General features: G+C 40.9%; 1 protein-coding gene across 1 annotated transcript in view; it reads left to right on the top strand.

Annotated features, from left to right (window-relative positions):
• The window catches only part of dnah7 (dynein, axonemal, heavy chain 7), a 71,286-nt gene that overhangs the window by 38,721 nt on the left and 17,497 nt on the right, over window positions 1–15,068 (top strand). The window contains exons 37-53 of the mRNA XM_051405003.1: window positions 474–629; window positions 897–1,065; window positions 2,263–2,389; window positions 3,095–3,314; window positions 3,529–4,155; window positions 4,428–4,673; window positions 4,843–5,072; window positions 5,236–5,566; window positions 5,662–6,008; window positions 6,710–6,890; window positions 7,310–7,495; window positions 8,206–8,369; window positions 9,397–9,551; window positions 11,557–11,747; window positions 14,037–14,170; window positions 14,263–14,598; window positions 14,819–14,945. Of these exons, the coding sequence (XP_051260963.1) occupies window positions 474–629; window positions 897–1,065; window positions 2,263–2,389; window positions 3,095–3,314; window positions 3,529–4,155; window positions 4,428–4,673; window positions 4,843–5,072; window positions 5,236–5,566; window positions 5,662–6,008; window positions 6,710–6,890; window positions 7,310–7,495; window positions 8,206–8,369; window positions 9,397–9,551; window positions 11,557–11,747; window positions 14,037–14,170; window positions 14,263–14,598; window positions 14,819–14,945 (3,927 nt within the window). The remainder of the gene's footprint in view (window positions 1–473; window positions 630–896; window positions 1,066–2,262; window positions 2,390–3,094; window positions 3,315–3,528; window positions 4,156–4,427; window positions 4,674–4,842; window positions 5,073–5,235; window positions 5,567–5,661; window positions 6,009–6,709; window positions 6,891–7,309; window positions 7,496–8,205; window positions 8,370–9,396; window positions 9,552–11,556; window positions 11,748–14,036; window positions 14,171–14,262; window positions 14,599–14,818; window positions 14,946–15,068) is intronic.

Raw genomic sequence — 15,068 nt, 5'->3', positions numbered from 1 at the left:
CCTGTACAGGCTCTCTTTGGCATGCTGATTAAGAACAGAGAGTGAAATTACTTTAAAACGTTTTCCACCAAATGCACATAAATGCAGTATGCAGTATCAACCAAGTTAGTATCTTGATTACACTTATTTGCTGAATGAAGTCCATGACATTCCCAGACCTTCATAAGTCACTTGAGGTGTTCTGAATATCCCACTAAAAACTACAGTACAAATATTATACTGTACAGCAACAAAGTGTATGCGTCCTTATTAAATCCTTACACAAATTATATAATCATTCCATGGATGGTCGTACAGTACTTATTTGAAAAGTTTCTCTTCCTGATGATATCTCTTGTTGCCGTCTTACGGCAGTGTGTCGCCATTTTGCATTGTTGTGTTGTACATTTATAGATATTCATGGTGATAGTAAACTTCAGTACTATGAGATTTGATGATAATCTGTGTTCATATTTCTAACATCTCTTGTCCAGGACTTCCTATTGAATCAGCTGCAGAAGGATGTGTACAGCCCATTATTTATCAACTTTTCAGCCCAGACCACAGCTGCCCAGACCCAAAACATTATTATGTCTAAGCTAGATAAGCGGCGCAAAGGAGTGTTTGGTCCTCCATTGGGGAAGAAAATGGTACAGCCTCTTTGCTATATTCATATGATGATGTTGATATGACTTGTTTGTTTTTCAGTTTACACTCATATCAGTTAAGTGGGTCACTAAAATGTTGGCAGACTTGTAGTCCCTTTATAATAAGCACAATTTTATTGTTTTATTGTATTGTTTATATATAAGTGTACATCTAGAAACAAGAAACATTGTAATTTTATATATCAAATACCTTGTGGTATTATCAGTATTGAATCTTATTCCAAGTATTCTATACTTGTATCTTGTCAGGTGGTATTTGTGGATGATGTGAACATGCCAGCCAGGGAGGTTTATGGCGCCCAGCCCCCTGTGGAGTTGCTGCGCCAGTGGCTGGACCACTGGAACTGGTATGACACGAGGGACTGCTCCATGATCAACCTGGTGGATATCCAGGTTGTATGTGCTATGGGACCACCTGGTGAGAAAAAGCTGTGATACCTTAACCCAAAGTTTATTACAAGCATATTGTTACAGCAATGATATTATATGAAAGCCCTTGATTGGTTGACAAAATGCTGGAGGTTAGGTGGGTATAGTGAATACTTTATTTTCCTCTGTCTCTTAACTGCTGCTGTCGAGTGTCTAGTGTTGTCGATTCAATGTCACAAACCACTAGCTGCTGTTTTGTGGAGCTCCTCACTGCCTTAAGGTGCTTACAGATAGCAAGTGTTTACCACTTCCACCTCCACTACAACTACCAGTGTAAACATGAAACCATCCCTGTCCACTGAGGCAGCTGGCAGCGACAGCTGCAAGAGAAAGAGGGCGGGTGCCACACTCAGGTGCCCACACAGCTACAACATTTGCTCCCGATGCCTGTGCTTTATGGGCGTGACAACCATTGAACCTACACCAGGGAAAACAGCGAAGGAGCTACTTTTTACTGGTGTCAAAGTATTCTGAATTATATTACTCATCCTCAGTGATGCTAGTGATAATGGGCTTTAATCAACATTGATTTTAGAGTTGACTTACTGTGTTGATATTATTATTATGATATTAGGCTAAAATATGATATTGATATTGGCATAAATAACCTAGAAATGTAAATGTTCCAATGTGTCTCAAAGTGAAAACATCTCTTCAATGGACTATATTATTGGCTCAGATTGCTTTGCAAGTCATGATGAGCTGTGCAAGTTGATCACACTCCTGAGACATAACGGGTTTCCCTATTCTTGTGTGCCATGCGACTGGGGGGCATACTGTAGGTCCAGAAAAATATATGCAAATACTGAATGAGGTTACCTGTTGTATATTATTACATCACTTCAATCATGAGAGCAATATGTAGTATTTGTTTATCATTTGCCATGGTTGTAAGGTCATATTTTAATACATTTATGCACTTAAAAACTGAAATAATAATAATACTATAATCGAAAAAATGAAATAGAACAGAAATAGCTTTACTGTTCATCAGTGTGGAAAATTGTCTTTATCTCATGAAGACATAAAACATACACATTTTGATGAATATATGCAACACATAATAAGGGCACCATAAAGCACTGGGTTGCAGTTAGAATACCAGAAACACTCAGTAGAAGAATTACCATTATCAGAAGTATTATCTCCATCCAGTTTTTCTTTTTTTGTCCTGCTTGTTTCTTAGGTGGAGGGCGGAACCCTGTCACGCCTCGGTACCTGCGCCACTTCAACATGATTACCATTAATGATTTTGATGACAAGACCATGTATACAATCTTCTCTAGGATCATGGACTGGCATTTCACCATACGGTAACTACATATCAACTGTGATTTGCGAGGTGCTTTTTCCCCAAAGTTGAGTGAGTACATTTGTTTAGTGTTCATAGGAGTGTTCATAACCAAACTACTCTGGCGAACATAAACCACATCTTTCAATGTTAGTGTTTAGTATATGGAATTCGACCAACAACTTTAAGTTTTGGTGTCCCACCACTTTTTTAAGGTATTACTGGCCAAAGATTTGTATGCCATCTCTGACTAACTCCATGGTTGTTAGGCCATCTTTTAATACATTCATGCACTTATATTATAACAGACAGGGAGCTAAAAGTTCGGAGGATAAGTTATTCTACACATCAGTTTCTGTTTCAATAATTAGAGGATTAAAGATGTTCTTTTTCATTCGCTCTTACTGAACTGCTACAGTCTTTACTTCAGAGACCACAAGTCCTCAAGCAATCAAATCTGTTGGATACGTTTCAAATCTACCCAACCACTCCTGCAAATAGAACTATCACTTGCATTTTTAACAAGATAACAATCTCACCCTTTGACAGTTTTTGGTGGTTTGGAAATACATTGTTAATAATGGTATAAAAGCATCCTTGATCACTGTATGTATGTATTTATATTATACATTTTTCATTGATACAACTACAAATTCAATTTCATGACTAAACTTTAGGAAATAATCTGAATGGGACCTGAGCAATGAATAAACTATTTCGTCAACAGGTTTTCTTTTCCCAAGCCATATGCAGCTCTGACCTCTCAGATCGTTACCAGTACCATGTCAGTCTATCATGAGGCCACCAAGAACCTACTACCTACCCCCACAAAGTCCCATTACTTGTTCAATCTGCGTGATGTCTCTCGGGTCATCCAGGGCATCTGCCTGTCGCGGCCAGAGACTGCAGATGAACAATCTGTGATCAAACGCCTCTGGGTGCATGAGGTAATGTTGTACACAGCAAACAGTGGAAAATACCTGACAGCTAACTAAAGTAACCTAAACATGCAAATAGAATAGAAATATCACAAAAATACAAAAAGTGGTAATACATAGAGCTGCAATCAAGCTAACCCCTGTCTGTTCGACTTAGTATTTCTTTTGAACTTCCTGTCTCTCACACTCACACTCACTCTCTCTTTGTCTTGTTGATCCTCAGGTCCTGAGGGTATACTATGATCGACTGGTTCATGACACAGATCGGTCCTGGCTCGTAAGCCATTTACAGGTGGTGTCTCAGAGTCACATGAAGGAAGACTTCCATCAGCTCTTCCAGCATCTGGACCAGGACCAGGACGGAAAGGTCACTGAGGATGACCTGCGCAGCCTCATGTTCTGTGACTTTCATGACCCCAAGGGTGAGGATCGCAACTACCGCGAGGTGCATAAACTCGACCAGCTCCGACAGGTGGTGGAGTCACACCTGGAGGAGTACAACAACATTAGCAAAGCGCCCATGAATCTGGTGCTTTTCCGTTTTGCCATCGAACATGTGTGCCGCATTTCCCGCATCCTCAAGCAGCCAAGTGGCCACGCCCTGCTGGTGGGTGTGGGTGGGAGCGGGCGTCAGTCTCTCACCCGGTTGGCTGCCCACATGGCAGAGGCAGAGCTTTTCCAGGTGGAAATCTCCAAGACCTACGGGGTCACTGAATGGCATGATGACCTGAAGCTTATCATGAGGAAGTCCACACAGGGTGAAGCACATGGCGTTTTCCTCTTCACAGACACTCAAATAAAAATGGAGTCATTCCTGGAGGACATTGGCAACCTGCTCAACACTGGTGAGGTAAAGTGGTTTGGAGGGGACAAGGATTGATAGATGAGTTGAGGTCTAGATAACATGTACAAACTGATGGGAAGATTGATCAGTGAATGAACGTTTGACTGAATGGTTAGTAAGAATTAAGTATGGATGGGTGTGTGGATAGATTGAGAAATGGATGCCTGGTTGATAAATACACAGTCAGACAAGTACATTAGATGTGGATGGATAGGTGTCGTATTTACAAAGCCAGTACCCAAACACAGACCATTTTGTTATATTTTGGTTGTTCCCAGGTGCCTAACCTGTTTGCAGTTGACGAGAAGCAGGAAATCTGTGAGCGAATGCGTGTCTTGGACCGGCAACGTGACCGTGAAAAGCAGACGGATGGCAGCCCCCTGTCCCTTTTTAACATGTTTATAGAGCGCTGTCGCTCACAGCTGCATGTGGTGCTGGCCATGAGTCCCATCGGAGATGCCTTTAGGAACCGTTTGAGACGTTTCCCCGCCCTCATCAACTGCTGCACCATTAACTGGTTCCAGGTGCGTGTGTATATTTGTTGCACCAAAATATGCCTCAGCTAGTTAATCAAAAAAATAGTAGTTATTCAGACTTCCTTTGGTGGTAACTTATGACATTACCAGAAAACCTTACCTGGGATTAAAATACACGTATGGCAGTGGCAGTAGAGCATATTTCCTTCCTTATCAGACGTGGCCTGAGGATGCCCTGCAGGCGGTGGCCTGTCGCTTCCTGGAGGATATTGAGATGACGGATGAGTCCAGAGAAGGCTGCATCAACATGTGCAAGAACTTCCACACCTCGACCATAGAACTATCAGCTCGCTTTTTGTCTGAGTTGCAGCGTCACAACTATGTCACACCAACCTCATACCTGGAACTCATTTCCACCTTCAAAGTCCTGCTGAAGACAAAAAGAGCGTAAGATTTAAGATATACTGTATGTGTATGTTGTGATTTTAACTGGTATTTTATGTTTTTACTATGTCTACTTTTGGTTAAAAGTTGGAAATGGGGAAAAATAATCAGTTTCCATGTGTAAACTAGGGCTGATTTTTCTTATCTCTCTCTGTCCTTGACCCAGTGAGGTGATGAAGCTGAAACGTCGCTATGAGGTGGGCCTGGAGAAGCTAGAGTCAGCAGCAGACCAGGTGGCCTCTATGCAAGTTGAGCTGGAGGCACTACAGCCACAGCTGATTGTGGCCAGTAAGGAGGTAGATGAGATGATGGTGGTGATTGAGCATGAATCTGTGGAGGTGGCTAAAACAGAGAAGGTGGTAAAAGTGGATGAGGCCATTGCCAATGAACAAGCCATGGCTGCCAAGGCCATCAAGGATGAGTGTGATGCTGACCTGGCTGTAGCTATGCCTATCCTGGAGTCAGCCCTGTCTGCGTTGAACACTCTCACCAATCAGGTAAAAGGAGCAATGTGTTTTTTTTTAACCTTATATAGGATAGTGGAAGAGAATAGTGAAGAGCGCAGACCTATAGATGTGTTTTTTATGTACAGGATATCACAGTGGTAAAGTCCATGAAAAGCCCACCCCCAGCTGTCAAGCTGGTGATGGAGGCAATCTGCATTCTCAAAGGCCTCAAGCCAGATCGTGTGCCTGACCCCTCAGGCTCCGGTAAAAAAGTGGAGGACTTTTGGGGCCCAGCCAAAAAGCTTCTAGGAGACATGAAGTTTCTCCAAAGCCTCCATGAGTATGACAAGGACAACATCCCACAAAATCTCATGACCATCATCCGCAACAAGTACATTACCAACCCCGACTTTGTACCAGAGAAGATTCGAACTGCATCCACTGCGGCTGAAGGCCTGTGTAAGTGGGTTTGTGCCATGGACAAGTATGACAAGTAAGTAATCTCCTTCTCCCTCATCTCAGTTATGAAAATAAATGTCCATGCACAAAGCGTTTCATCTGTCTAAGTGAGTAACATGAAGCTTGGTTATTGATAACTTCAAAGGAATAATCACTTTCCTGGTGCAATTGTGATTAATATACCAGGCAAAATCAAGATGCGAAACCTTTAAAGGGAAATGTAATTATTGTTCTTACAATCTTAAATGTTACCCACATTTATAGCAGTGAAAGATTGTCATATTATATCAAATAAATGCTAATAAATTTCCATATTTTCTAACAGTTAAATATTGTATGTATCATATAAGCACTTTTTCAGCCCCCACATAATAAGTAGTATAAGAATACTAATGACATCACATTGTATAAATGTTTTCATATCATATTATACCCTATGCTATGAATCATATAAAAGCTATCAGTAAGTTGCAGAATGATTTGCTCAGAATACACAGAAGGTATAAATACAATGTATATATTATTGCAGTAATATTGTTTTTCTTTTCACTCTGGAATGATGGCTGTAGATAAACTGAGTATATGTATAAAGATTAACCAAATGATCATTACCACACATTAATTTCACTTCATGACAGTGTGGACATGAAGTAGGTCTTGAATTGCAATTCATAGTGCTCTTATGTTTACTTATTACAACATTCTCCTGAGTGAAATGCTTCATGTGTCCTTTAGAGTGGCCAAGGTGGTGGCTCCGAAGAAGGAGAAACTGGCACAGGCTGAGGGGGAGCTGAGTGTGGCCATGGAGAGCCTCCAGAAAAAGCAGGCAGCCCTTAAAGAAGTCCAAGATAAACTTGCAAAGCTTCAGGAGACTTTTGATGTGAACAAAAACAAGAAAGCTGAACTAGAGAATCAGGTTTGTGCTTTTTTTATTTGTTTGTACGTGTGTGACTTTAGATGTTTTAAAAATGTAAGTTTAAAACAGTTGTCATAATTTGAAGTAAAGAAAAAACGACATTTCAGGTGGATCTATGGATATATATGGATATCTAGCTATGTTATGAAAACAAAGAGTGAACAAGTGTAACTACAGTTCCCGATGAAAGTCAGAGAAATACACGATAACAAAGAGGACAATGTGCCACTGACAGACAGCCAGGCAAAGATAACTGACCTATTGAGGCCACTGATAGACCAAACAACTGGACCAAGTCAGTGACTACTGAATTACACAAAGTTGCTCTGGCCAGCATGACTTTCATTCTGTTCCTTGACCTGGGAAAACAGCCACAGCGCAACAAATTTTTACTTTCCTCCTCCAATGATGTCCTCCAGGTGGATCTGTGCAGTAAGAAGCTGGAGCGTGCTGAGCAGCTTATTGGAGGCCTGGGTGGAGAGAAGACGCGCTGGAGCGAAATGGCCTTCAATCTCGGAGAGCTCTACAATAACCTGACTGGGGACATCCTTATCTCAGCGGGCATAGTGGCTTACCTGGGAGCCTTCACCTCCAGCTTCAGACAGGTAAGCTGAGGGAATTGGTTGTGCACACTTGGAAGTGGATAGTATCTACGTATTACTTACATTACTTATTGCCCTGCATCTACATAGATTTTTGAGGGACATGATTTTGGTATAAGGTGTTGGTAAGTGTACAATACTGTATTTACCTGTATTTCTACCTTTGTCCATGTATGTTCAGAGAGACATAGCTGCTAAATTTGCTTGAGAGCAGTTTGGTGGAAAGTAAACTCTGTTGGTGCTTAGGCAATTTGCTTTTTCCTTGCGCTCAGTCTCTCATGTCTCTAAGACCAAGCCAGTGTTTAAAGGTCATCTTTCACACAAAGGCCCATTGTGATGCAGGAAAACAGAAAGGAGGAGAGTGAATTAGTTATTTTTGTCATACAACTGCATGATGTGTGTGTGTGTGTGTGTGTGTGTGTGTGTGTGTGTGTGTGTGTGTGTGTGTGTGTGTGTGTGTGTGTGTGTGTGTGTGTGTGTGGCTAAAATCCATGCTCCCAAAATCACTCTCTTTAAGTTAGACAGTCTACATATGCCTCGCTACTGTTTTTTTTAAATAATCTGTTTATGTGATTCTCTGCCTGTATGTGTACAGTTGCATTTGTCATACATGCATATGCTCTTATTTGTTTGCAGGTTAGTGTGTGTGTTTATTTATGTGCATGCAGTAAAGTGAAAATGAAGTCTTTACCAGTAGATGTACTCCTCTCCAGGATCAGACAGAGGAGTGGATGAATCTTTGTAAAAGCAGAGAGATCCCATGCTCCCCCAACATGTCTCTGATGAACTCTTTGGGCGATGCAGTGAAGATTCGTGCATGGACCATCGCTGGCCTACCGTCAGACAGCTTCTCCATAGACAACGGTATCATAATCTCGTGAGTATTAAGGACAGTCAGTATACTGACGTGGCATTCATTCTCTCTAGAGGAAAATACATCAAGAGTTTAATGCACCAACTATGGATGTCTCAAGCAACAGTTTTGCATCTGAGTCATTTAATAACGAGTATCTGCCACCAGCCGGTGTGGATACAAAATGTATACTTCCTACTTAATAAAGATGCACAGTGAAGTGCATAATAAAGCTGTACTTGAATTGTTGTTGGCAGGAAAGTCTGGACAAGATTTGGAAAATGTCTCAAAATTACAAAAATGACATGAGCACAAAATGAAAACTGACTTTCAAATGCACTTTTCACAAAAGCAGCTTTTTAGAAGCATGATGCCCCTGAAAATTGTTGCTGGAATAAAGGCAAAGCAATCGATCTTTTTAAACCCAGAGGGGCTCTGCTTGCTTCAGGCGTCTGAGCGTGAATATCGTCATTGAAACTGCTTGCTGCTGTTTATTTTTTATGCCACTTCACTTTTCACTTACACACTGTGCATATGGAATAGGTTCCAGTGTTTTTGACAGCTGGTGTGCCTGGATCACAATGGGTTACAGTTGATTGAAGAATGAGGCATTAGATTGCCCATTACATCTAATTAATCTAATGAAAAAATAGACCACTATAGGACAGAACTTTGTAACCTTTCCTAGGAGTGACATTGCCTGATTCAACCTTAAGGTGCAGTAAAGTAAAGCAAATATCACAAGACATCTGCTTTTTTGTGTAAATGAAGCAGCAACATTGCTTTTTAATCACAATACTATGGCTCCTGGTGTGCTACCCAACTGTGAGCTGTCTAACTATGCTCAAAGTGAATGTTCAGCTTCTCGCTACATCTCAATTCTTGTCCTCACCAAAAACCCCTGCTGTTGTGATGTCTCATGGTTAACAGTTACAAGATCTCTCACTCTGACAAGGCAGCACCATTTGATCAGCAATTACTGTGTGTGTGTGTGTGTGTGTGTGTGTGTGTGTGTGTGTGTGTGTGTATCCGTGCGTGTGTGTATTTGTAGTAACGCCAGGCGATGGCCTCTGATGATTGATCCCCAGGGCCAAGCCAACAAGTGGGTGAAAAACATGGAGAAGGCCAATAGCCTGCATATCATTAAACTGAGTGATGGTGACTTTGTACGCACTCTAGAGAACTGCATCCAGTTTGGCACGCCAGGTAAGCACAAGTATTTCTCTGGTTTGATGCCTCTGCTGTTGGTGTCTAGTCTGTTTGTGTGTGTGCTTCACCCACATTGTTGCAGTTCCTGTCACTGCCTGCTGAGGTCTCTCTTCACCACAGGGACTAATAATGGCTGTGCAAAACAAAATGTTTTTCTCCTTTGTTCTTTGTTCTGCAGTGGGTTAATTCATATAAGCAGTATTTCTGTGTGAGATGATCCAATGAACATTTATTCAGACCTACTGCACCATTAGTATGCCAAACTACTGTAAATCCTACAAAATCCTTGATGAAATCCCTTGTGTTTTCTGCATTTTCTTGACCAGAATGTGTGGGGAGACATGGCTATTTGTGCTGTTTTTTTTCCAGAATGTGCTTACTCGTACTTTTGTAGGTATAAGAAGGAACAGCAAGAGAGGAATTAGAGTTAAAAACAGACAGAGGCAACAATAAAGCCAATAAAAAGACATCTAAATAATGACCCAACTCAGCCAGCCATTGGGTCTTTGCTTACTGGCAGACTGCAAGGCTAACAGTTCGGAGAGTAACTTGTCCTTACAGGGTTCAAAACAGTTCCTGGAAGGCTAAAGTTCCACCCCCGTCAGCCGATTCTCTTACTTCAGAGTTCCACAATTTCTTGCTGTTTGTATTGCAGCCTATAATCCCGATTATGTGCTAGTATTCTCAATTATAGCATGGTTGAACTAATGTTTCCTTGCCAAATCTCTTGATAGGCCAGGCTTTATGTAATGATAGAAGGTACTGTTTAATCTGCTGAAACATTAACAATATCGATGTGATGCACTAGGATAAAGTGATGCTCCAAAGTAATCTGAAGAAGGTTGACCTGATTTGATTCTTATCTTGTGAGAGAAAGTTTATCAGCTGTGACTATCACTGACTGCTGTATAAAAACTTAGTTACCACCTCAAGGCATAATGTCAATTATAAATGCACTTATGTCCTTAACAAGAGAACAGCATTATCATACTTAATGTGAAATCACATGAATAATAATGCCATGCGAAAAAGGCATTTGTAACTGGTACTGCTTTACTTGCTTCACTGATTTCTTGGTGTTTTGCATGTATGCACACATTCATTAAGTTTCTTGGGCTACAGTGGAAGTTCATTGTTGAGTGATAATTGCAGAGAGCTGAAAGAGGCTGAGGGTTTAACTCGAATAAGTACTGTAATATAGCAATGGTCTGCACAATATACAGCTGCAATAGGTGTAACATATTTAAAAACTAAGGATATATGTTACAACTTATATACGTTTTTGGATTGAGTATGAGCTTTCATTGCTAGTAAATTGCTTTTAATGTTTAGCTTAGTCTGATGTGTTTTTAGTGTTTTACTATTTGATGTTGTTTTGCTGTTTGTATGTTTTTATGTAAAGTCTTTGAGTATTTAGAAAAGTGCTTATAAATAAAATGTATTACTATTATTATTAAAGACCTCCTACAGATCCAGTAAAGATATTAATAACCAGTAATTAATGTATAGAAAACTTTTAAAGCTAGATGCACAACATGCTTCCCAGTGGCAGGAAGATGTATCCAATGACAAGATGTTAAAGAGACCAATTAAGACAAGGTAAACAAAAAATATTAACATTATTTACTGATATTATTAGCTGACCTGATGCTAAATAAAAGGCAATCGAAGAGCCAGCACAGCAAAAGCGGCATCACCCTTAGCTCTTCACATGGACTGCAAGGGTAAGGGTATAAGTATAGGTCTATTTAAGTGTTTAAGTGGCCTTGGAGAAATTAATAATACTTAAAAAAGAAATTTGGTTGCTATGGGGAAAAATGCTTTGTGTAGATTTGTATTGCAGCTACCGTAGTTTGTCAAATTTGAAATTGTACAAATGGCTCAACAGTTGAGGCAGCAGTGGTTGAACTTGACAGCTCCAACATGAGATTGCTTGTAAATGTGTGAGTATAAAGAAATATTATGTCAATAATATTGATGAAGATTGAGCATTTTCTTTCAGTGCTGCTGGAGAATGTCGGTGAGGAGCTGGACCCTATCCTGGAGCCTCTGCTGCTGAGACAGACCTTTAAACAGGGTGGTGCCATGTGCATCCGCTTGGGAGACTCTACCATTGAATATGCTCCCGACTTTCGCTTCTACATCACTACCAAGCTACGCAACCCACACTACCTGCCTGAGACCTCTGTCAAGGTACTGTAATGGGAAAATGCTTCAGGCACAATTATATTTTTTAGTATCCCACTACGCTTTAACTCGCTTCACATCGTAAAAACATATTTTATCGTGATTCTAATACTTCTAACTCTATACTGGAAGAATTTCATGCAGTATTCAAATGGTAACATATAAACTATTTGCTAAATGGTATAAGGACCTGCCACCAGTTTCACTGGTCCACTTGCTACAGTTTGACAAGAGGCAAAGGGCAACAGACCTGTTCCTAAAAATATGTATTTGTGTGTCCAGGATTTCATAAAGTCTTACTGCCTCTAGTGCAACCTCCATCCACACCCACACCAGTCACACACAAACATACTCGGAGAGACAGACATGAGTCTGCACACAACTTTAGTAGTGACAGTGCACCCTGGACAGTGGCCACATGCCGTAGCTGTTTGCAGCAGATGTCAGTCTTGTTTTATTGAGCCCTGTGCAATCCCCCATGCCTTCTCTACCCACCCCTTCCATGAACATCCTTAACTGGTAGCTAAGGATAGATGTATCTTCCACAACAAAGCTGCTGCCAAAACAGAAGGGAGTAATAGAATACAGGCTCTCACTGGAACCAACACAGACATTTGCATTTCTTTGCCATTTATTTTCACACCACCATTACACCTAATAGCAACAGTCAATCTCGTGATCATCTGACTTTTCTTTTAGGGGCACCAGCGGGTCAAAGTTTTCACATTATATATTGAAATATCTTAACATCTGCTACGTGTATTAGCATCCATGGTTCACAGACAATATCGTGTTAAGACTTTAATGATTCCCTAAATGTTTATCTTTAATATTGGATGGGTTGCCATGAAATCTGCTACAGACTTTCATGTCCCCTTTAAGATGAATCATAATAACTTTTGTAAACCATTAACCTTTAATCCAGTGCCATCATTAATTCAAACCTTTTAATTGTCCAATACCAATAGTTTGGTTTATTACCGTAAGCTTCAGCTGTACATTGTGTTTAGTGATAATTAGCTAATTTTTGCATGTTAACACACTAAACTATTAATATGATAAACATTATACCTACTAAATATTAGCATGGTAGCATTGTCAATTTGAGAATAATAGCATGGTGTTGTCAGCATTCAGCTCAAAGCACCACTGTGCCTAAGTTCAGCTTCATAAAGCTGCTAGAGTATCTGTATTCTCTTATTCTTGTTTATTTTAAAATTTGAACTCCATAGCAGGTTGTTCGTTATACTGAAGAATTATTTTGGACCTTTGTTTCATAAGACATTTTTCCTACAGATAGATGAGCCCTACTTTCCCTTGTTGGTTCCCACTTATTGCATCATACCACTCAAATAGCAGCACGTTTTTACCCCAGCAACACAGTGAATCATGATTCTCTGATACCACCTCCCCAATGGAATACAGTCTCTAAAAATTTCCAAGAAAAGGAGCATTAAAGAAAATTGCATTACGGAGAGGCAAGGGGTTGGAAAGCATTACTGAAGATCACATTTCAGGCATCTATTTGCAGGGGCCCCGCTCTTTATGGGCAGCTATTAGATAGATTCAACTCATTTTTCACAACTGCCTCAATCCCTCTTTTTTATTTTTGCTTAAGTCTTTTTTGCCAACAGTACAGTTCACTATGAGGCTTCCATTATTCCCATTAAGCCCTGTTTGAAATGCTATACTTTCAAATACAAGAGGGCAAGCATCTAGTAAACCAGCCCTTAAGGAGCTCAAGGGACGAAGGGAAGCGAAGGAGGAGGGTGTATGTGTGAAAAGGACAAACGGGAGATTTATACGGGCTCTGAGTCTTTACCACCAGCTGAGTGGGTCCGCAGCATCAATAGAAATGGAATTAGGCCCCGGAGAAGTGCTCTCGTTTATTAGGGCAGAGAGTAGATAGCAGATATAGGCTTTTAACCTCCGGGTAAGTGCAGCGCAGAATGACTAAGGCTGTGGTAAAAGACACACTCCTTCACTTCTAGCTGTAACACTTTTCACAGAAAAAAAAAAAAGTAAATGCATCCTACCTGTACTCTGCCAAGCCCGGAGTGGTTATTGGAATTGATTGGATGGCGGAGGTTCGTGGAGAGTACAGCAAGCCAAGATGATCAACACTGTGCTGTAAAGTACCTCACTTAAATGTCTGAGAGCAAGGGTGGGGCACACACCAAACACACACACACACACACACACACACACACACACACACACACTCACACACACTCATTTGTGCATGTTTCTGTCGGTTTACTCTCTGGGCTATGTATTTATTTTTCTGTGCTGTAGGTGACCCTTCTGAACTTCATGATCACCCCAGAGGGCATCCAGGACCAGCTGCTGGGCATTGTGGTGGCCCGGGAAAGGCCCGACCTAGAGGAAGAGAAACAGGCTCTCATCCTGCAGGGAGCAGAGAACAAAAGGTACACTAGTATGCACCAGACTCAGCTCAGATAATTTCAACTAATCAAATGAAATGTCTCCTTTCTCAAACTTTTCCTTGAATTTTCATCAGACAACTGAAGGAGATTGAGGACAAAATTTTAGAGGTGCTTTCCTCTTCTGAGGGCAACATCCTGGAGGATGAGACGGCCGTCAAGATCCTCTCCTGCTCCAAAGTGCTAGCCAATGAAATCACAGAGAAGCAGGCTGTGGCCGAGGTGACGGAGCAAAAGATCGATCAGACCCGCATGGGCTACACACCAATCGCTGTGCATTCAGCCATCTTATTCTTCTCCATTGCTGACCTGGCTAACATTGAACCCATGTACCAGTACTCCCTCACCTGGTTTATTAACCTCTTCATCAGCTCCATTGACAACTCAGACAAGAGTGACGACTTGGAGAAGAGGTATGCATGGCTGACAAATGCACTAGGCAAATAAATGTTCTTGTAAGCAGGTCATCAAGCAGTAATTCTAAGCTTTCTCTCCACTCGAAAAATCACATTTGACTTGTAAACTGTTAATGTAAGAATGTAAGACGAGTAATAGTTCAGTGTGGTTAAATTTGAGAGCTCTGCTTGGTTTGGAACAAGATTATTAAAATGCTTGCATGTGTATCTTCTTCAGACTACAGATCCTGAGAGACCACTTTACCTATACACTGTATGTCAACGTGTGTCGCTCTCTGTTTGAGAAGGATAAGCTGCTCTTTTCCTTCTGCCTCAGTATCAGTCTGCTCATGCACAACAAGCTGGTAGGAATAAACACGCTGTACACATTTACAGATTCTTAACTTGAAAACCATAGATGTTGTTTGAGAACACATCCAGTATTGTTGTTCGATTGGTTTGTTAGTGACAGTAGTAGTTCAGTTAAT

The sequence above is a fragment of the Dicentrarchus labrax genome, unplaced genomic scaffold (genome assembly GCF_905237075.1).
Source record: "Dicentrarchus labrax unplaced genomic scaffold, dlabrax2021, whole genome shotgun sequence".
NCBI classification, from domain to species: Eukaryota; Metazoa; Chordata; class Actinopteri; family Moronidae; genus Dicentrarchus; species Dicentrarchus labrax.
The sequence above is the reverse complement of the archived record's forward strand: the minus strand, read 5'-3'. Positions and strand labels throughout refer to the sequence as shown.